This window comes from Oreochromis aureus, linkage group 20 (genome assembly GCF_013358895.1).
Source record: "Oreochromis aureus strain Israel breed Guangdong linkage group 20, ZZ_aureus, whole genome shotgun sequence".
Lineage (NCBI taxonomy): Eukaryota > Metazoa > Chordata > Actinopteri > Cichliformes > Cichlidae > Oreochromis > Oreochromis aureus.
Window position 1 is genome coordinate 18,089,442 of NC_052961.1, and position 18,573 is coordinate 18,108,014.

General features: G+C 39.8%; 1 protein-coding gene across 1 annotated transcript in view; it reads right to left on the reverse strand.

Annotated features, from left to right (window-relative positions):
- The window catches only part of cacna2d3a (calcium channel, voltage-dependent, alpha 2/delta subunit 3a), a 124,284-nt gene that overhangs the window by 36,332 nt on the left and 69,379 nt on the right, over positions 1-18,573 (reverse strand). The window contains exons 9-12 of the mRNA XM_039604049.1: positions 16,142-16,231; positions 15,392-15,505; positions 9,772-9,850; positions 5,596-5,729 (exon numbers count right to left, since the gene is read on the reverse strand). Coding sequence (XP_039459983.1) covers positions 5,596-5,729; positions 9,772-9,850; positions 15,392-15,505; positions 16,142-16,231 — 417 coding nt within the window. The remainder of the gene's footprint in view (positions 1-5,595; positions 5,730-9,771; positions 9,851-15,391; positions 15,506-16,141; positions 16,232-18,573) is intronic.

Genomic DNA, 18,573 nt, shown 5'->3' on the forward strand with positions numbered 1-18,573 from the left:
GATTTGTGAAGCAGAAACAAACAAAAAAACAGAAAGAGCCAAAGGGAGGGAAGAGAGGGAAGGTAATGATGAAACTTCACTGTTTTTGTTACAAATTGTATGTAACCACAGAGCACATTTCATGCATCTTATATGAAACATCTTGCCTAATCACACTGAGCAGTTTTTTCAAGCTGCAAAACATCCGTTTGGAACATAGAATTTGATGGGAATTTAGCTGAAGACCTAGTCATATCTTCTTCTTCAGGGACCAACTAAACTTCCACGACATGTTTTATTCATGTTTATTATTTGCCCTAAAATATGTTCAATCAGAGTCTGCCTTTGATCTCTTGCAGAATAAGCTTATCCAAAGGCAGCGCTTCTAGTCTGGATCTGGGTATCTCCCCCTCTAAAGACTGCTGGGATAATTATGATATTTATCTTTCTACCGGATGTCTGTATCTGACGATGATATCCATTACAGATGAAAGCTTGACACTGTTTTCTTAGGAGACTGGAGGAAGGCTTAGTACTTGAAAAATATGATCTAACCTTGCCTACCCAGAAATGTTGAATCTGTCTAAATGTCAGTGACTTATTCCATTCAGCATCAGTAATTGGATCATTAAGCAAAGAATAAATCCAAGATGAAAATCTACAATAGTTCTGGAGTACACGGGGTGGCAAAAAGCATAAAGCATGTTCTACTTACGCTGCACTAATCAAAGGAATATCATTTTTTAAATTTGTTGGACTGACTAAATATCAGCACGCATCTTTAGAAAGTACTGAATTTTATACCAACATTGTAAAAGTGCTTTCTCCAACCCCACCCTAAGACTTTTTTTTCTTTTTTACCATGAGAGATAACAGGTAATGACAAGGAAATCTGTCAGTATCCCTCAGACGCTAAGGAAAGAGGAATTAGTGGCATGAGTTTGGACAGCTGCTAAATGTAATTTGGAGTCCAATATTGGACATAGAAGGGAGAACAAAGCATACCTAGATACTGCAGCTGTAACAAGTGGCAGCCGTGCTACTAAAGAATAGGATAAATTAAAGAGATATATCCAAACCCAGGACTTTTCAATCATACTGTGCAGTATATTACTGGTCATATGGGCTGATGTATCCCTGTGAACCCCAATAGAAGACTCTGTGTAATATATGAACTCTTTGTGCAGAAATCCAGATTGTTAAAACTGGTAAAAATGCCCATGCTTACCCAGCAATTCCGGGGATTGCCAGAATGTTAGGTAAATAAGAAGAGCCAGTGCATTTAAAGTCACCATCAGAGCTACAGAAAATCCATATTTACCCTTCCCAAGGAAGGAAAGACCTTTAGAGAAGGTAAGATACACTTTATTCAGCCCCACGGGGAATTTTTTTCTCTTTGCATAACCCATCCTAATTATTAGGAGCACAGGGCAGCCAGCTTGAAGCAACCAGGCCAGTAACTTAGCATGTATTTAGATGCTGTGTGAAATCGAAGACCTATGGTAGAGCATGAGGATTCCACATCGAAGGCCCCTGCCCTAGCCTGGTATTGCTGGCTCAGGACCTTCTTGCTGTGAGAAAGTGGAAGTGGTGCTAACCCTAATCCTTAAGGGATCCTCCTTAAGTCAGAACTCACACATCTGGGCCAAATCTGCATCATCATTGCCTCTGCGAATTTATCTGTATCAGTCAGAGTAAATGAGCTGTGCAAGTTCTTTCCCCTGCTGTGGGTCAAATAATGAACGAGAACACCACTGGGCATTAATACACTTGACACCCCACTAGCACATACCCACACACACATAAATACACACACGTATACCCATCAGAGGGCTAACATACACACCCTTGGCCTGTGTTTTATGTTTCATAGTACACTTTATAATCTAGGTTGCTGTGACAAATTGCGTGCAGGTAGATGAGGTGACCCCTGTTTCCTTGGAGACCAGGTTTGTGTGTTAGTGCGGGAGCCAAAGCCACCTCTGCAGACTAATTTGAGGAAACTAAAACAGACCCCATGGGAAACGGAGCTGGCACAGATCCAGCACATGTTTTTACTGCACAGGTGTTTTGGGATTATCTTTGAAAGCTCTTAATTACCTCAATCAATATTAATGCTTTGCTTTGAAATAGTGGAGTTCATTTTCATCCAGCAAGACATTTTGAACATCTCAGCATTTCAGTTTATCTTCAAAAGGCAATCAGCTGCTCACAGATTCCCCATTTTTTGGTCTTCGTACTTAATCAAATATCAGTCTCGTTTTTTTAAACTTAAATGCAAATTCCTCCTGTCGCTCCCAGAACGTTTATGATTCTTTAATCTCTTACATTCTTTTTCCAACCCTCCCTACCGTTGTCCTCAAATATCTCCCCCTGACACATTCCTCTCACCCTCACCTCCCTCGCATCATCCCTGAGCTCCAGTGTCAGTTCATCCAGCAGAGTGGGAAACAAAGCCAAATGAGCCAGAGAATGATGAATGAAGCTGGTGGAACGAGGGATAGGAGAGCGAGAGGGAGGATGGCAGAAAGGAGAGCACAGGTGGAGGGAAAGAGATAGGGAGGAAGAAGGAAAGTGAAACAATAAAACAAAACAAAAAACAAAAGAAAGGTGAGATAAGAAAGACAGACTACTGGGTCGCAGTGAGAGGGAGAAAACCGGGAAAAGATAGCATGAAGGAAAGATGATACACTTCAGTCCTAGAACACAGCCAAAATGCTCATCAATTTTCTAACACAGAGCCAATCCAAGGAGTTTTGCTCACTTCTTATCACACAGTATCACTATGTATGATGTGTGCATCTTTCTGTCACTGCTTTACTTTCAAAGGAGTATGTGTGTTCACAGCACCCAGACCAGAGCAGTGCTGGGGCAATTATATGCAAAGAATTGGTACAGATTCCTCGCTAATCCTAATTATCATGCCTGAAAAATTATATCTATTTCAGTTTTCTGCTGAGCTGTTTTGATGTCAATCAGCTCGGGTCTATCACACTAACAGCACTATGTCAGACATACGGCCTGCCAGCTGTGTAATGCTACTGCTGTGCCTAGCTCACACTGATGGGGAGGCAGAGCGCTCTTTTGTTTCGCCATCATCACTGTTATGATTATAGAGCTGCTTATCTCAACCCACATACGATTCATAAATCATTGGAAAAATAAAACACTGAAAATGATAAAAAGGCATCAGAACAGATCATCCCGCCAATCATTATGGACTATTGGATTTTCACCCAGAAGATGACAAAACAGCTTATTCTGGAGAATTCTACCAAAACAAATAACACAGGCAATCTTGTTTTCACACCAAAAATCACACAGGCCAAAGAACAAAATGAAGCCTCACATTTACACACATAATCACAATGCCAGCCCAGAGATACTGGCAAAGCAAGGCTAACATAGCATCACCAGTGAAGAATGAGCGAGAGTTTGTGCACAGACGTGTGCAAATGCGAAATCAGACGTGCAAAAGAGAGAGCGTGAATGGCACCCATGACAACCATGAGGCATGGCTTCAATCAGGAAGTTGACAAACAACATATGACAACGACACATAAGAAAATGCCACGAGCCGCTATGATAGTTCATTTCATTTCACAGATATTAGAAACCAAAACGCACATGCACAAGAAATGCACATGACACACAGCAGGCCTCAACACAGCACAATGCACCAATGACCTCAAACCAGATTTTTTTTTTTTTTTTTTTTACCTTTTGTGCTTGGGGGAGCTAAAGAGAACAGATTAAGAAGGAAGAGGAGGTGAGAAGGAGGATGATGATGAGGAGGAGAGACAGGGTCAATACATTTGTGGATAAGTGTCAGAAAGCCTTTCAGTGCAATTTTCACTGAATGGAGTGCCAGTGGGCACATAAAATCCACTGACATTGAACACAACTTAAAAACAGTGACTGTCTCAAGAGAGGCGAGCTTTATAGTCAAAAGGGCCACAGCAGAGAGGAATCAACACTCAAGTGCCGTATCCTCTACTGTAAGAAAACGTAAGCATTTCCTTATACGTGTTAGGTCAGTGCTGAGTGTATGTACTTCTGTGATAAATGGGAGGGATAATGAGGACAAAGAGAAACAAATGAGCACAGAAAGACAGAAAAGGGTAAAACATAAGGGATATTAAAAGGATAGTTGAGAGAAAAGAGTCTATTTTTATGTAGTTTTTTGATTGTGTGGTGGGTATTTCTAGTGGAGGGCACTTACCTTTGCCTCTTTACATGGCCAAAGCTCTCACACTCTCAATCTATACAGAAACTGTTGAAAAAAATAACTCCTGCTATTCTCTCTCCGTGTCTAAACAGAGTAACTTCAGCCAAGAAGGACCAGCGTGTGTGAATCAATAATACAGCATGTTGTGTGCTGATTTTGGATCACAGAGGATTCGTCCTTTTAACTCTGTTATTATCATTCGGGGGGTTTTTTTGGGATGTTTGTGTCACTCAACTATAAAGGATGTACAGGAGACTAATACATGATTTTTGGTAAATATTATTTGGTAAATATTATTATTTTGACTGTAATTCACAATCCTGTCTTCCTTCTCTCACCCCAACCGGTCGCAGCAGATGGCCGCTCCTCCCTGAGCCTGGTTCTGCAGGAGGTTTCTTCCTGTTAAAAGGGAGTTTTTCCTTCCCACTGTTGCCAAAGCGCTTGCTCACAAGGGGGTCACATGATTGTTGGGGTTTTCTCTGTATCTATTATTGTACGATCTACTGTACAATACAAAGCGCCTTGAGGCGACTGTTGTTGTGATTTGGCGCTATATTAATAAAATTAAATTGAATTGAATTGAATATTCACTACCCAGTCCCAGTATGTCGGTCAGTATTGTGATAGAATAGGAGATTTAGAGATTGGAAACCATAGTTTTCACAGCAAAGTCCTGAACTATTCTAGACATTACCTAATGATGGTACATGTGGGAACAATAAATGCCCTATGCGTTCAGATCAGACATTAAATTTACTTTATTATAGCAGCTCCCCAGTACAATTGTGCAATGTTGCATCCATGTGAGAAGGGCCCACATAAATGCCCTGGTGAGTTAAAAGCAAATGACTGTGACTGTGACTGTGACCCATCATGCTCTGGTATGATGGCACCCTCTTCTAAACCAAGCACAGTATTTCCAGTATTAATAAATCTGAAGTGAGACTTTTTCACGCGGGAAAGGTCAACTATGGGCAATGCCCCAAAAAAGATTCTCCTAAGACTGTCTGGAGTTGAAAATGCTGCAACTCACAAATGTTCTGCTCACCCTACAAAACTCCCAAGCACACACAGGAGGCTCATTTACTTAATGGGTCCATCTGCTACACATAGACTCACTCATTCACAGTCAAAGGTATAAAGGCAGAAAACATTGTCAGCCCTCTGCTTGTCTTTCACCCTCGATAACTTTCATTTGGGTTGTTTAATTCATTCCCCTTCAAAATACATGTTTTCACAATACTAACTTAAACAAAATGTCCTGTGGTTTATGTATACAATAATTCAGTCCATTATAGAGTTTTCTAAACCTACAACAGCCCAGTGGATATGTGAGGCTATCAAGGACCGCGTGAACTGAAGTCCAGTAGCAAGCGTATTCAACTCACAGTGCTATCGATGTAGGCCTCAGTCCAAACCGTGTCATGCTCCCGGTCAATCACCTTGGGACGACTGAGAACATGGAGATACTCCATCACGTTCTCTTGCACATCTGCCAGTGTGGAAATTTGAGTGAAATACCCTGTTGAGCAAAAAGTGGAGGAGAAAGATAAACAGAAATGAAGAATTGTTCATTCTTAATTAAAGTAGATTAATTATTTAAATTAGATCCTGCCAACAATGAGACAGCACAGGCTCAGAAGTCTAACTCACTATACTGCCCAAAAACACATGCTCTGTGTTTCTAAGCTTGTTTGAGGGTAGATCAGATGTCTAAAAAAACATTTTAGCTATATGGAGCCAGCAACATATTCCAAGCCATTGCTACTATTTTAATAATCTTGGGAACAATACAGACTAACTACATCTGGAATGCAGTGCAATGACCTGCTGTTTGCATGATGGAAACGTGGTTAAATGTATGAGTAACTTTTAAAGTATCCTCCGCAAACTATTCAAGCAAGAGCCAACCATCATGGGTTTTTTAATGTATACGTATATGCATCTGTATCTAAATGTAAGACCAAAAATATCTCAGTTAAACTATAAGCGATTCTATCTCCCATGATGGTAATGCTATCATTATGATACTAATGTGTATGTGAAGGAGGAAATATACTGTTATCTCAGGAGGAGGTTCAGAAAAAGCAAGAGGAAGAGAGCCAGCATTGCAGTAAGACAGAGACAAAGGACATGAAGTGACACCATGAATAAGGGAAAAGAAAAAGCCCACCACATTTTCACCCAGCTGTAAAAACAGCAAACTGCCTCCATCACCGTTGGGCATTCAAGTAGAAAATCATAGTCGGAGGAAATATATTTGGGGGTCATCTTTCCCGGCAACAACTTTTACTCCACAGGGAGAAAGGACCCGAAGTCTAGACACAATACACAGATCTGTGATAGATGTGGTGCATCAACCCAGCCCAAATATCTGATAATATGCACTATTAATTATAAGCAAATCTTAAAACTATATCTACAGTAAAGCCCAAAATAGAACAATTAACTAAAAAATAAAATCTATTATTGAAAAAAGTGCTGGTATCACATAATTGCTGTAATCAGTATAGCAACAGGAATATACTTAACACTGAACTTGACCTGGAAGTGAACCTTTACAGGACTTTTTTATCCTCAGAGGCATTTGGAGCTGGCTATTATTCCACCAGACGGTGCAATGAGAACACACACATACAGACGCGTATCACACACAAAGCACACTGTCTAGTCTAACTGCATCGTTCATCACAGTAGTAAGTCGAGAATTACTGCTCCCTCTCAAAGGCTGAGGGTGTCCTTCGAGCTGAGCCATCAGGGCCAGGTGCCAGGGGGAGAAAAATGAAGGCTCCCAACTTTCAGTGGCATGGTACCCATGTTGTACATACAATACAGCCTCAGCAAGGTGTGGACAGGTTGAGGGCATCAATATATTTTTACATGACCTTGGTCTGGGTCATATGTAAGCAAATAAGATCCAGTAAGGTGTCCTGATTCATGAAAATAATGGATGAGGTGGAAGTGAAAAATGTATCATCATGTAAGGAAGCACTATCTTGGTGCACAGTTCTAAAAGTATTTTTAAACCCAACAAAAATGTAAGTTTTTGGCTTATTACAAGGAGAGAGCTTGTCACCCTACCAAGCTATTGCAAAGGTAAGGTAAAATAATCTAGGTGACTTAAGAAAGAATACTTAAAAATGTTGCCTTGCTTCCTGTTATTAATAACCTGTTAATGCACTAATATGACATGATCAAAATTCCCTCTTAAAAAAGTACTGATTACATTCAGAAATATACCACATTTAAGAATACTCAAATGCCACTAGAGGAAAACTGCTCCTGCACTGGTTGCAACAAGGCAAGTACTGATGTAGCTTTTAAATCTGAATAAAATTAACATGTTAAATTGCACGTGTAATAAACAACTTATAAAGGGGTGTTGATTAGCTTTGATACACATTTTAGCAAATAATTGCTAAGAACATCTGAAACGACACTAAAGTTACTTGTATATACAACACTGTGATTTGTATAGAGAATGTGGAGCACATAGAAGTAACCCCAGAGAGGAGGAGGAGGTATGCACTGGAGTAAGAAAGGAGAGTCAGTAGAAAAAAGACAGAATACATGTGTGAATGACAGGGAGGTAGAAGGAAATGTGAAGACGCAAGGAGTAGAGGTAGCGAAAGGGGATGAGTTTAAATAATATCGACCGTCCAAAGCAACAAACTGCACGCGAGAAGACAGTGAAGGCAGGGTGTGGTGGTTATTTAACAATAAGAGTATTTGTCTTTTTTTTTTTAAATGCTGCCTAATATCAGACATATATCAGACACATGAAACATAAACAGATTTCCCTAATATCTTCTATGTGTGGTTGTTTATTTACTCATTTACATTCTGTCCGACTCGACTCAGATGAGCCGGTAATTGTGTTTGTGGTCATCCAAACAGGTGGGGTGTTAACAGGGAAGTTGCACAGTGCCCTCTGGTGAATGAACTATCCAACATCAACACTCGTAACATGATTGAAAAGTGTTTCTCCCAAATCTTCTTTACTTTTTACATTTTCCACAGATAAGCCATTATAAATCCCAATACCAATAGATCAACAAAAAGTTAATATCGACCCATAATATTGGCCCACTGATAAACTGGTCAATTTGAGGTCTATTGCTAAAAGAGTTACTAGTTGTGTTCAAAATGTGCTTTTAGCCATTCTTTCTCATAAGAAGTTGAAAATGTATTTGTTGATATACAAGTAAAGTGAAATGGTTGTTATTGGTTTGTTGTCATTTTTATTGTACTTAGGATGTGAAAACACATTAACCAGTGAGATTGACCAATCACTGCAACAGCTCTATGGAGTCAAAAATGTATCTACCATAACTGGATAAATAATACCTTTTTCTTTTACACACTCACTGCCAACCAAATGTATTCCTAGTATTTCAGGTGTAGTAGTAAATATACAGTTAATGCTGAGAGTTAGTGAAAACATCTAACATTATTTTACCAATACTTGCACCAGTTCTATCCCAAGAGCAGACACAAATTCCTCTGGGGTTACATCAGAGCCATCCAGCATAAAAATCTGCCAAATCAAACATGCGGCGCTACCCGCTCTGGCGACTCCTTGTGAATAAGGAAGCAACCAAAAGTAGCTTTACTTGCACTGTGACACTCATAGCATTTCCAATCCTACTAATATTCTAGGCCATACAGAGTTTTTGACAGAAGACTGTTCTGCATCATTTCTGCAGGATGGAGAGAATGTCACAGTCATCCCCCTGAATCATCATCAGTCATACACATTCACATCTGTACTATAGCATTACACATGCACCCACACACACACACATACACAAATCTAAACAAACAAAATGTTTTCAGCAACCAAACAGGTCTCATGTGTACATCACATTGCTTGCAACAGCCTTAGGGCAACATGTGCAATCCCTGGTGCATGCGCACACAAGCGCACAGCCAAACAAAAATATTCATAGACTTCTGTGAGTCTCTTTTGTCTCAGGTTTTATCATCACTAATATCCTCAAAGTCACTGGATGGGTTCTCTGATATCACGTCCAAGCAACACTGTGGATGTTCTTGTATCACACATATACGCTCACACACACACACACACACACACACGCTAACACCCTTTGTGTGACCTGTGGCTTGCCTGTCTTATCTACTGGAGCCTGAGGAAATGGAGCCAGACTGTCTCTGTCAGCCACCTCCCAGCTAAATATAGATCCTGAAGGAAAGTGCTCTACGCATTAAGACAACCATGACCACACGGAAAGCTGCTCGAAAGTGGTGCATCACTATGATTAATTTGGACTTTAAGCTCAAAGAAGATGAAGTAATATGACATATCAGGCCTGTGCAACTGGAACCCATTGCCTCCTGTCGCATACACGTGCTTATGTTGATGAGCAGTGACAAACTCATCTATGCTAGTGTATGTATGCACACAGACACATGTGCCAAAACTCCAAACAAATCCTGAGCTGCATAATGTTTTACTTTTCATCCGGCTGACAGTGACACGCTGCAACTTTACCCCACAAAAACAGATTATAAGGAGAGGAAAGTACAGTCTTTTAAGAGCCCACCTTTGTTAGCACACGCCATCCATTTTAGATTTTCTGCGAAGGCTGATTCTCGACCAATCAGGTAAGGGAATATACGGACCTGGGGAAAGAAAAGCAGATACCTCCCGTCATTCATTTTAATCATATTTGATAGGGGCCGCCATGGTACCATTCAGAAGATAACACTGTCAAAGCCTGGCAAAAGACTCATTCTTTCTCATTTAGTGATTACCAAGTCCTTTCTCCTAGTTGATGATTGCTTCCTGAAAGTTTATTGTGCTACCTTTAAATTTAAATTTTCAGTTCCAGCTATTTTTATTTATTTATTCAAGAACCTAAAAATTAAGGATGAGCAAATGCAGGCGAGTGTTTTGAAAATCTGCAATTACAGTGATTACAAAAGATAAAACGCAAATTTAATAACATTTTAATTTGAAAAAGCAAGCTTTATGTGCTCAGCACGGAGAATCTTCTTTACTCTTATGTGTCAAACCCATTTTTTTCCTGGCTCAGTTGGCTCTAGCAGCAGGTGAATTTGGCAGGTGCATGTATGAGAGTGTTAAGAGATTTGTTGCCAGATTGGACCAGATGCAAGCCTCTGGGGGCACAGCTGCTGTGCCTATTGCATATGCATTTTCCACTGACTTCCTTAACCCCAACAGCATGTTTCTGTTTGTGTGTGTATATGTACTGTGTGTACTGCATATGAATGCACATGAGTGCGAAGACCTCTCAGAGTTTTAAACATGTATTTGATTCAATTTTGGAACTCAGAAAGTCTGAAAATTGCAAAAATTAATGCAAAAACATCATTTATGTATAGATGCAATTGACTTTTCCTGGAATATGTATGCACTGCATTCTCTATTACATTTTGTTTCACTAAAAAAGTCTTTATAAAATTAATATGTAAATTTAACACCTTGACCATGGACATCTAGTTCTAAATTGTTTTTTTCCTGGATAATGTCAGTCTGTTGATAACTGTAATATGTTTCACTGAATAAGTATAGTTGTTTGGCTGTCATTTTTTAAGCACCGCTCATTATCTAAACCACAATAATCCTCTATTCATCAAACTTGAGCCATTTGAGTGACACTACCAAAGTGTTAGGAAAACACAACACAGCTGTTATGATCAGAATAACGCCATGTAAGACTTTGATAAAGAGGTGTCATGTAAGCTTTTCTTTGTGTGATTATGTGTTTTACTTCACTGAATGCCAAACCGCAACAGACTGGTTATTAAATATGGACGAGGTTTACGGCTGAGTACGACAAAATTGAGGTAGAAGAAGAAATAGTAGAACTTGAGCCACGACATGCAATCTTTAAGATAGTTGAGTGCACACATTTTTCATACCTGGAAAAAAATGCACATGCACAAAAGAATACAGACACATTAGGATATAAATACTGCAAATTCATGCACATACAGTATGCATAGACACTGATATGGATGTAATTTCAGTTAGTACATGTATGAATATTTTACATATTTAGCATTTAACTTAATAATTGATTTTGTTCTCCAGTGGGAACATTGGGAACATTCACACATTTTTTGAAAGAGTAAGTAGAAAAAGCAAGCTAAGTGTTTTGATGTTTCTGTTCAGTACTTAACAAAGTCTAAGACCTACCAGACAAAGTCCTACTTTGGCTAATTTTACATATACATCAACTTGATGATTTAACCTGAATCCAAATTTGCAACAAAGACAGACATGGTGAGCAGAAATGGTTTGTATACGGCCACTATTCAGTAAGCCTCTCAATAAACAGATACATGTATCTATATGTGCAGAAGATATTTGGTCAAAGAAGCTTTACTGTTTGTGATTGCAGTCTGAACAGTCATGTTTGTGTGGGCACTGCTCTTCTGTTTTAGTTCAGATACAGGATCTAACAAGCTTTATCAGCAAGTCTTACAGATTGATTCACAGGCTTCTCCAAGGAATTCGTTTCTCGGTCTAGTATTAGCTTTCAACTTGCAATGAGTATGTCTCACAATTCAAATTGTGAGGCTGAGACACACTGAGACTGACACATGAGTGCTCATGGTCTAGGTCTTAGTCAATTCTTCTCATTTACACGAGAGAGCCTAAGGATTGTCCTTTCTAGGCTGTAGTGCTGAGTAATCTCCAGGCAGTTATGCTTAACCGCCTAGGAAAACGAGGCACAATGTTGGCAAATGCAGGGTGATGTTGCCTTGTGATGCACTGCCAAACAGTGGTGACAGATAAGGTATAGGCAGTGCACAAAGATAATTCAAAAGCTAGCATGGTCATTGTTGTGTGTAGGATAGCATATCAGCCTCCTAATGCTGAGGGATATACATGTGGCTCTCCGCTAATTCCAGACAGTGTGCAGCATCTTTCAATGGGCAGGGATGTCTTGTTTCACCTTGCCTCTCAAGGAGTTTCTACAGTTATGTCTACGGGCACCCTACAAGCTCCCACAATCAGTGCAGCCCTTTGCATCCAGTGGAAATTTCCTAACAACAAATCATCTGATTCACTCTGCCCATACAGACTTTTCAGTATATTGAAAAGGAAATAAGAGCAAAGGATACAATACTGTGATGCACTAATTAAAAACAAAAAAAAGAAACACCAAAAAAACTAATCTTGAAATGATTACAATACGTCACTGGATGTAATATAGTGCTATCAGCCTAGAGCAATATCAGCAAATACAAATTAATGGAATTTGTGCAGTCAGGCAGTCAACTCAGAATTTTTTAAGAGCATGTATACAGTGTTCAACTTTAATTGGCATTAATCTGTTCCAGCTTGGAACACCGTATTCAGTTTACATAATACACTGATGGCACATCCCAGGTTTCTGTCCCTGAGGGCAGTTCACCTGCCAAACAATTTGATCACAAATTAGCTGTCTGGGGATTTTACAACTCAACAGGCTACAGTCTCAGGTAATAGACAGAGTTTGGCAACACTACAGAGAGAAAATTGTCAGAGTTTTAACTCATGATTGTTCTGATCAATGCCATTGGCTTTCTTCTTCATTTTTTGAAAGGCACTTCAAACAGCGCTGAGATTTCCATTTCACAGCCCTGTATGGTCACAGGATGTGCTGCATTGTGTTTAAAAGATTTTATTTGCTAGGAGAGTAGATAAGCATGTTTATGAGAGGGTGTGTAAAAAGCATGTCGGTGTTTTGTATGGTTACACTCATCATACAGGTGTGGTTATGTGAATATTTTGTGTGATGTTGGTTTTAGTAAGTCTTTAGTAAGTTATGCTTCAGTTTAAAAAATGTGAGGGAAAAAAAGCTAATGTTTGAACATTAAGAGAAAATCACTTTGAAAATAATCGCTGCTGTAACAGAAAGAAAAGAAATGTTTTAGACTTTTTATCACGGCTGTTATTTTTTTATGGTAATCAACTCTTTATGATCTTTTTTGTGTAGGATTGTGTAACACATGCTGTCTGAATACAGACATTTATCATGTTTTTAGCATTCACATTTCCCAAAGCCTGTTTGTATAGTTGGTGCGATTCTCAGCAGTGGTGAAGCTCTAAGATGGGTTGGAAGGAATCCATTAAAAAAACAGCAGTGGTGGGTGGAGGAGGGAGATTGGGGGTGGGGTGTGGGTGGGGGGGCAGACTGAAGAGAGTGACAGAGACTGAAGACTTCTATTATCAGTGGGGCTTCTTCTAAATGGAACTATCTAGCAGCCTTGTCCCCTCTCTGCTCACTGATGTTCAGCCTTGAGGCAGGAGCTGTCGGGAGGGGAGAGCTTTCGGCAGTTTTAATACAGACTGTACCAGACATACAGAAACACAATGTGCAAGTGTGGCACTAATAGTAACTAAAAGGCATCCATAATGATACACAGAAACATGTACTCAGAGTCAGTGTTATAATTGACTAAAAATATATCTGAACACCAACAACTGCCTAATCTCAAAGCCTTCTCCTCTCAATGTGCATAAAAGCATTTATGATTTACCTGAGGTAATGGAACTGCTTGTGTCCCTTAAAGTCATATTCATTTTTACAGTATGTATACTGTATATAGTATGTGATGACAGTGAATATGTACTATTGCATTTGATACTTCTATCATTGACCTATTAAGCTTCAAAAGTTTTCCTTTAGAGAAAAAAAATGACCTTAGAATAACCCTTTTTTGTCTCCTCCCTCCATCTTTTCTGCCCTTTCATGACAGGTCAGAAAGCACCACAGTAACACTGCAGGACAGCAGCAAAAGTGTGTTGTCTTTTTCAACAGGGCCATGCACTGTTCCAAGTACTTCAAAAAGATCCCCTACTGGATACACTCAATGCCCTCTGCTTGTCAGAAAGATTTACGGCACAAACAGAAAACGACACAGAAAAACTGTGATGTTAGTGGTCTTTTTAGATAGATTTACCAAGACATTAAAGATTCCTCAAGCAACTGTATTTCTAATTTAGTTATAATAATTTTGCATAATTAGAAGTCATTGTCCTAACCCTGTAGAGCAGTGCCCTTCTCATTATTTCTGTTGATTTATGTACACTATATTGCCAATTCACTCACTGATCTAAATGACTGAATTCAGGTGTTGCAGTCACTTCAATTGCCGCAGATAAATAAGATCAAGCACCTAGGCATGCAGACTGCTTCTACAAACATTTGTGAAAGAATGGGTCGCTCTCAGGAGTTCAGTCAATTCCAGTGTGGTACCGTGATAGGATGTCACCTGTGCGAAAAGATCTGTTGTGAAATTTCCTCTACACTAAATATTACACAATCAGCTGTTAGTGGGATTATAACAAAGTGGAAAAGATAGGAAACAACATCAACTCAGCCATGAAGCGGTAGACCATGTAAGTTGCTGAGGTGCATAGTGTGAGGGGGTCAGCAACTTTCTAAAGAGTCAATCACTACAGACCTCCAAACTTCAAATTAGACATGTTGTGCGGAGTGACGAATCACACTTACAGAGAGACGGTACTTGTCTGACCTCATTGAGCCAAGTGTAAAGTTTGGTAGAGGCGGGATTATGATGCAGGGTTTGGCCTCTTAGTTCCAGTGAAAGTAAAACTTAGTGCTTCAGCATACCAAAACATTTTGAACAATTTCATGCTCCCAACTTTGTGGGAACAATTTGTGAGTTTGGTGTATAAGAACTTGACTGGTCCTGACATCTTTAGGATAAATTTAGTGCAGAGTGCAAGCCTCACAAATTCTCGTGGAATTGTTGTGGAAAGCCTTCCTAGAATAGTTGAAGCTGTTGTAGCTGAAGCTGTTATGGGATGGGGCAATATCATATTTAACCGTATGGATTAAGAATGGGATGTCAGTCAAGTTCATATGGATGTGAAGGCAGACGAGCAAATACGTCTGGCAGTATAGTGCACTTGAAAGCACATTAGATCTCAGGGGTTCCTTTTAACATTGGGTCAAAAAGACTTATGCTCTTCTCAACAGTGCGTTTAAGAAGTCATTCATAGCCACATGAGGGCATTAGTCCACCTCTCTCCACTTCTCATCAAACACTGGTATACATGGTTACATGCTCATGAAGTTGTGACCAAAGTATAATGGGAAACTGAGATGAGTTGCCCCGACTGTCTTGGAACATATTTGCAGAATAATATGATGTGTGTGCTTGTGTCTTCTGATACACTACCTTCCTCTCTGGCCAGTTATACTTGGCAAAGATGGCATCGTATGTATCCACTGCCCCATCTGTCACCAACATAATAGCCTGGCTACATTCGCTGCCCCTCCCAGTCTCATTGAACTAGACATCGGGAGACAGACAAGCAGAGAAAGACAAAGAAGGAAAAAAACAGAGGGTTACCACGTGATGAGCAAAGAACAAAAAGCTCTCATCCAGTCAAATGTAAATTTAACCAGTTCAAACATTATCAAGCAGTTCTTCCACTTCCTTCCCATTAGAGCTTATAATGTATCATCACAAGACTCTCCACTGGATCATGGACGCTGACTGTGTTGTAACAGTGAGTTAATGGAATTATAATAGCACGCCTTCAATACGCATGCATGAACGCAAGGTAGAAGGGCTACTGTGAGATAAAATTACAGCGAGGCGTCGTTATGCAGCATGTCACTGCCTCTGTCATTTCAGGATACACTTTAAAAGATACATGCTGTTGAAATACGTATATTTAGATTGTGTGTCTTTGTCTTTGTCCGGATGACTGTTTGATTAATTACATGTCCATAATTAGGAAATGTCAGATCACTAACCTGAGTCATCGAGTGCCTTGTTTACTTGGATTTTGCATGAATCAGTTGATTTAGCTATTAATTACAGCCCTAATTAATTTTATGCATAAAACTGATGTGTATGCGTGTTTGAAGAGTGCGTCTGTGTGCGTGTATGACCGTGATCATGCATGAGTGTGTTACTTACGTCACTGAGAAGATTGAAAGCCTCAGTCAGAGCTATATCCAACATCCCGATGCCTTGAGCAAACAGCTTGTCGAGGTGTTCCCGGAAATGCTGGGGAAAAAGTTTTGAGAACATTACGATCTCGCTGAAAAAAGCCGAGAATTAAAGTGACAAAACCACAAAAGGTGACAGAATTACAAGTCTTTATGAAGAAAACACAAAGGCAGAGGCAAGAGATAACTACAAACGCAGGGGGAAAAGATGCAGAGTTATTACTTTTCACCGTTCCTATCCTGGATAATATTTTACTGAATTTGGTTTGCCATCATTTATGTGTGAAGAGTTTGCATCAATGGTCTAATGGGCTCTTCAATTCAGTCCTGAGCCAGTTTATCTGGCAAACTCCCGCATTATCTTGAAGTGAAATGTCACATACTGACTGAAAAAACCATAATGACCAGTTTTCCCTTCCCTTGCTTTTAGCTCAGCGTCATTTATTGCACCGGGTATATGTGTATACATGAGTTTGTGTGTGTGCGCATCTGCTCACAGGCATGATTGCGTTACAAAGGATACATTATTTCTCTAGCAATTCATGGTGAGTTTAATGTTTTCAGCAACTGAACAGGTCTCATGTGCACATCTCATTACTTGTAACAGCCTTGGGGTAACAAATACATGGCGTATGCACGCGCACACACACACACACACACACACACACACACACACACACACACACACACACACACACACACACACACACACACACAGTCCCCATTATCCAGTATAATCTATTTATAGATATTTAGATCCTGTAACTGGCATGTTTGAACACTTCCTACTGAGACTGGCTAAATCCAGCAACTTTATAAAACCCATTCTCCATTCATGCCGGTGACCCTTTTACGTATATCAGTTTTACCATTGGGAATAGAGGCCTGATAAGCCATGAATGCAATCAGGTTTCATGATTTAGAAACAGACTACACCTACACCCCAAAGCTACACCCCCTGCTCCCTTCCCTTTTTCTACCACTATCGTCATCTTTTCCTGTCTTTTGTACCTTACTCATGGGAGGACCAAAGTCTCTTGGTACACAGTGGGGGGGTCATAAGAAACATAAGGCCATTTCAGAGCTTTGCTCACTTCGGAGCAAGCACACACACACACACACACACACACACACACACACACACACACACACACACACACACACACACACGCACAAACATACCCACACACACACACATATAATGCAAGTGCAATGTACAGATAAATGTGTACACAAAACCAACTTCCACTGTTTCAAACACATCCGCATCGGCAAAAACACAAGCTATCCATGGATGTGGATAAAAAGGTTAATCTGTTTCAACAAAAGGCTGTACCCTGGAGCATAGCAAACTTTACCTATTGCTTGCAAGTGTGCGTGTGAGTGCTTGTGAGCTAAGATTGAAGTGATTTTTCTCAGCACAGCGGGCCATGTTCAATTCCTGGCACAGCAGTGTACGAAAGTGGCAGATTGAAAATGTGTGTGTCAGTGTGAATGCAATGCTTAATGTTCCCAACCTTTTGTCCTGCACCAAAAGGCTCAGAAATGTGCATTGCACATCAAACTTCTTCAATCCTTCAGACACCTTTGATTCTTCAAAGCGATCGTATCAGTGAAATGAAAGAAGGCAGGGTATAAGGACATTTTAATGAATAACCAAAATATCTCAAATTGCAGCTTGCTAAGCCAAAGCTTTTGATTGCTATGATAAGTTATTTAACTCAACGTGAGGACAGATGCAAATCCGATACCTGCACGAAACAGGGGCGTTGTTGAAAAAAGAAGAGCAGTGCGTGAAGAAGGGAGTCGAACAGGTCTGTTTCAAAAATAAATCAACAGGCACTGCGCTGCTTAAACCAATAGTTTGAAGTGGAAGTTTTCTCTTACTAAACACAAGAAAAAAACATTTCTGCTCACAGGAGTAATTTAAATCCTAAGTTCAGTCTGTTTCAGACAACAAAGAATCAGTGCTTCAGATTCCAGCGTAAGTCAAACATGTTTCTATTTGTACAGAGAAAGTCCAAAAGAGATGACGTTAGAGATCATCTCTTTAAAATATCTCTTTAGAGTATCTCTTTAAAACTACTGCACATGTGAACAACAACAAGACATGAATGACCTCCACATATTTACATACCTGTTGACATGCATATGGACAAATAAATACTATTAATGTAGTCATATTCATGTGTGTCTTAATGTGTGTTTTTGCCCCAACATTTGATGTTGGGCGTGAAAAAACATATTTTTGAACGTCAGATCAGTATGTTTAAATCTGCAGTGTGACAACTACTTCTTGCCCTCAGCTGAAACAGAAGACATTAGCCTTATCTACTGCTGCAGACTGGCTTCCCCTCTCAGCTGACTGACTCAGACAACATTAAACTACCATCTGAAATT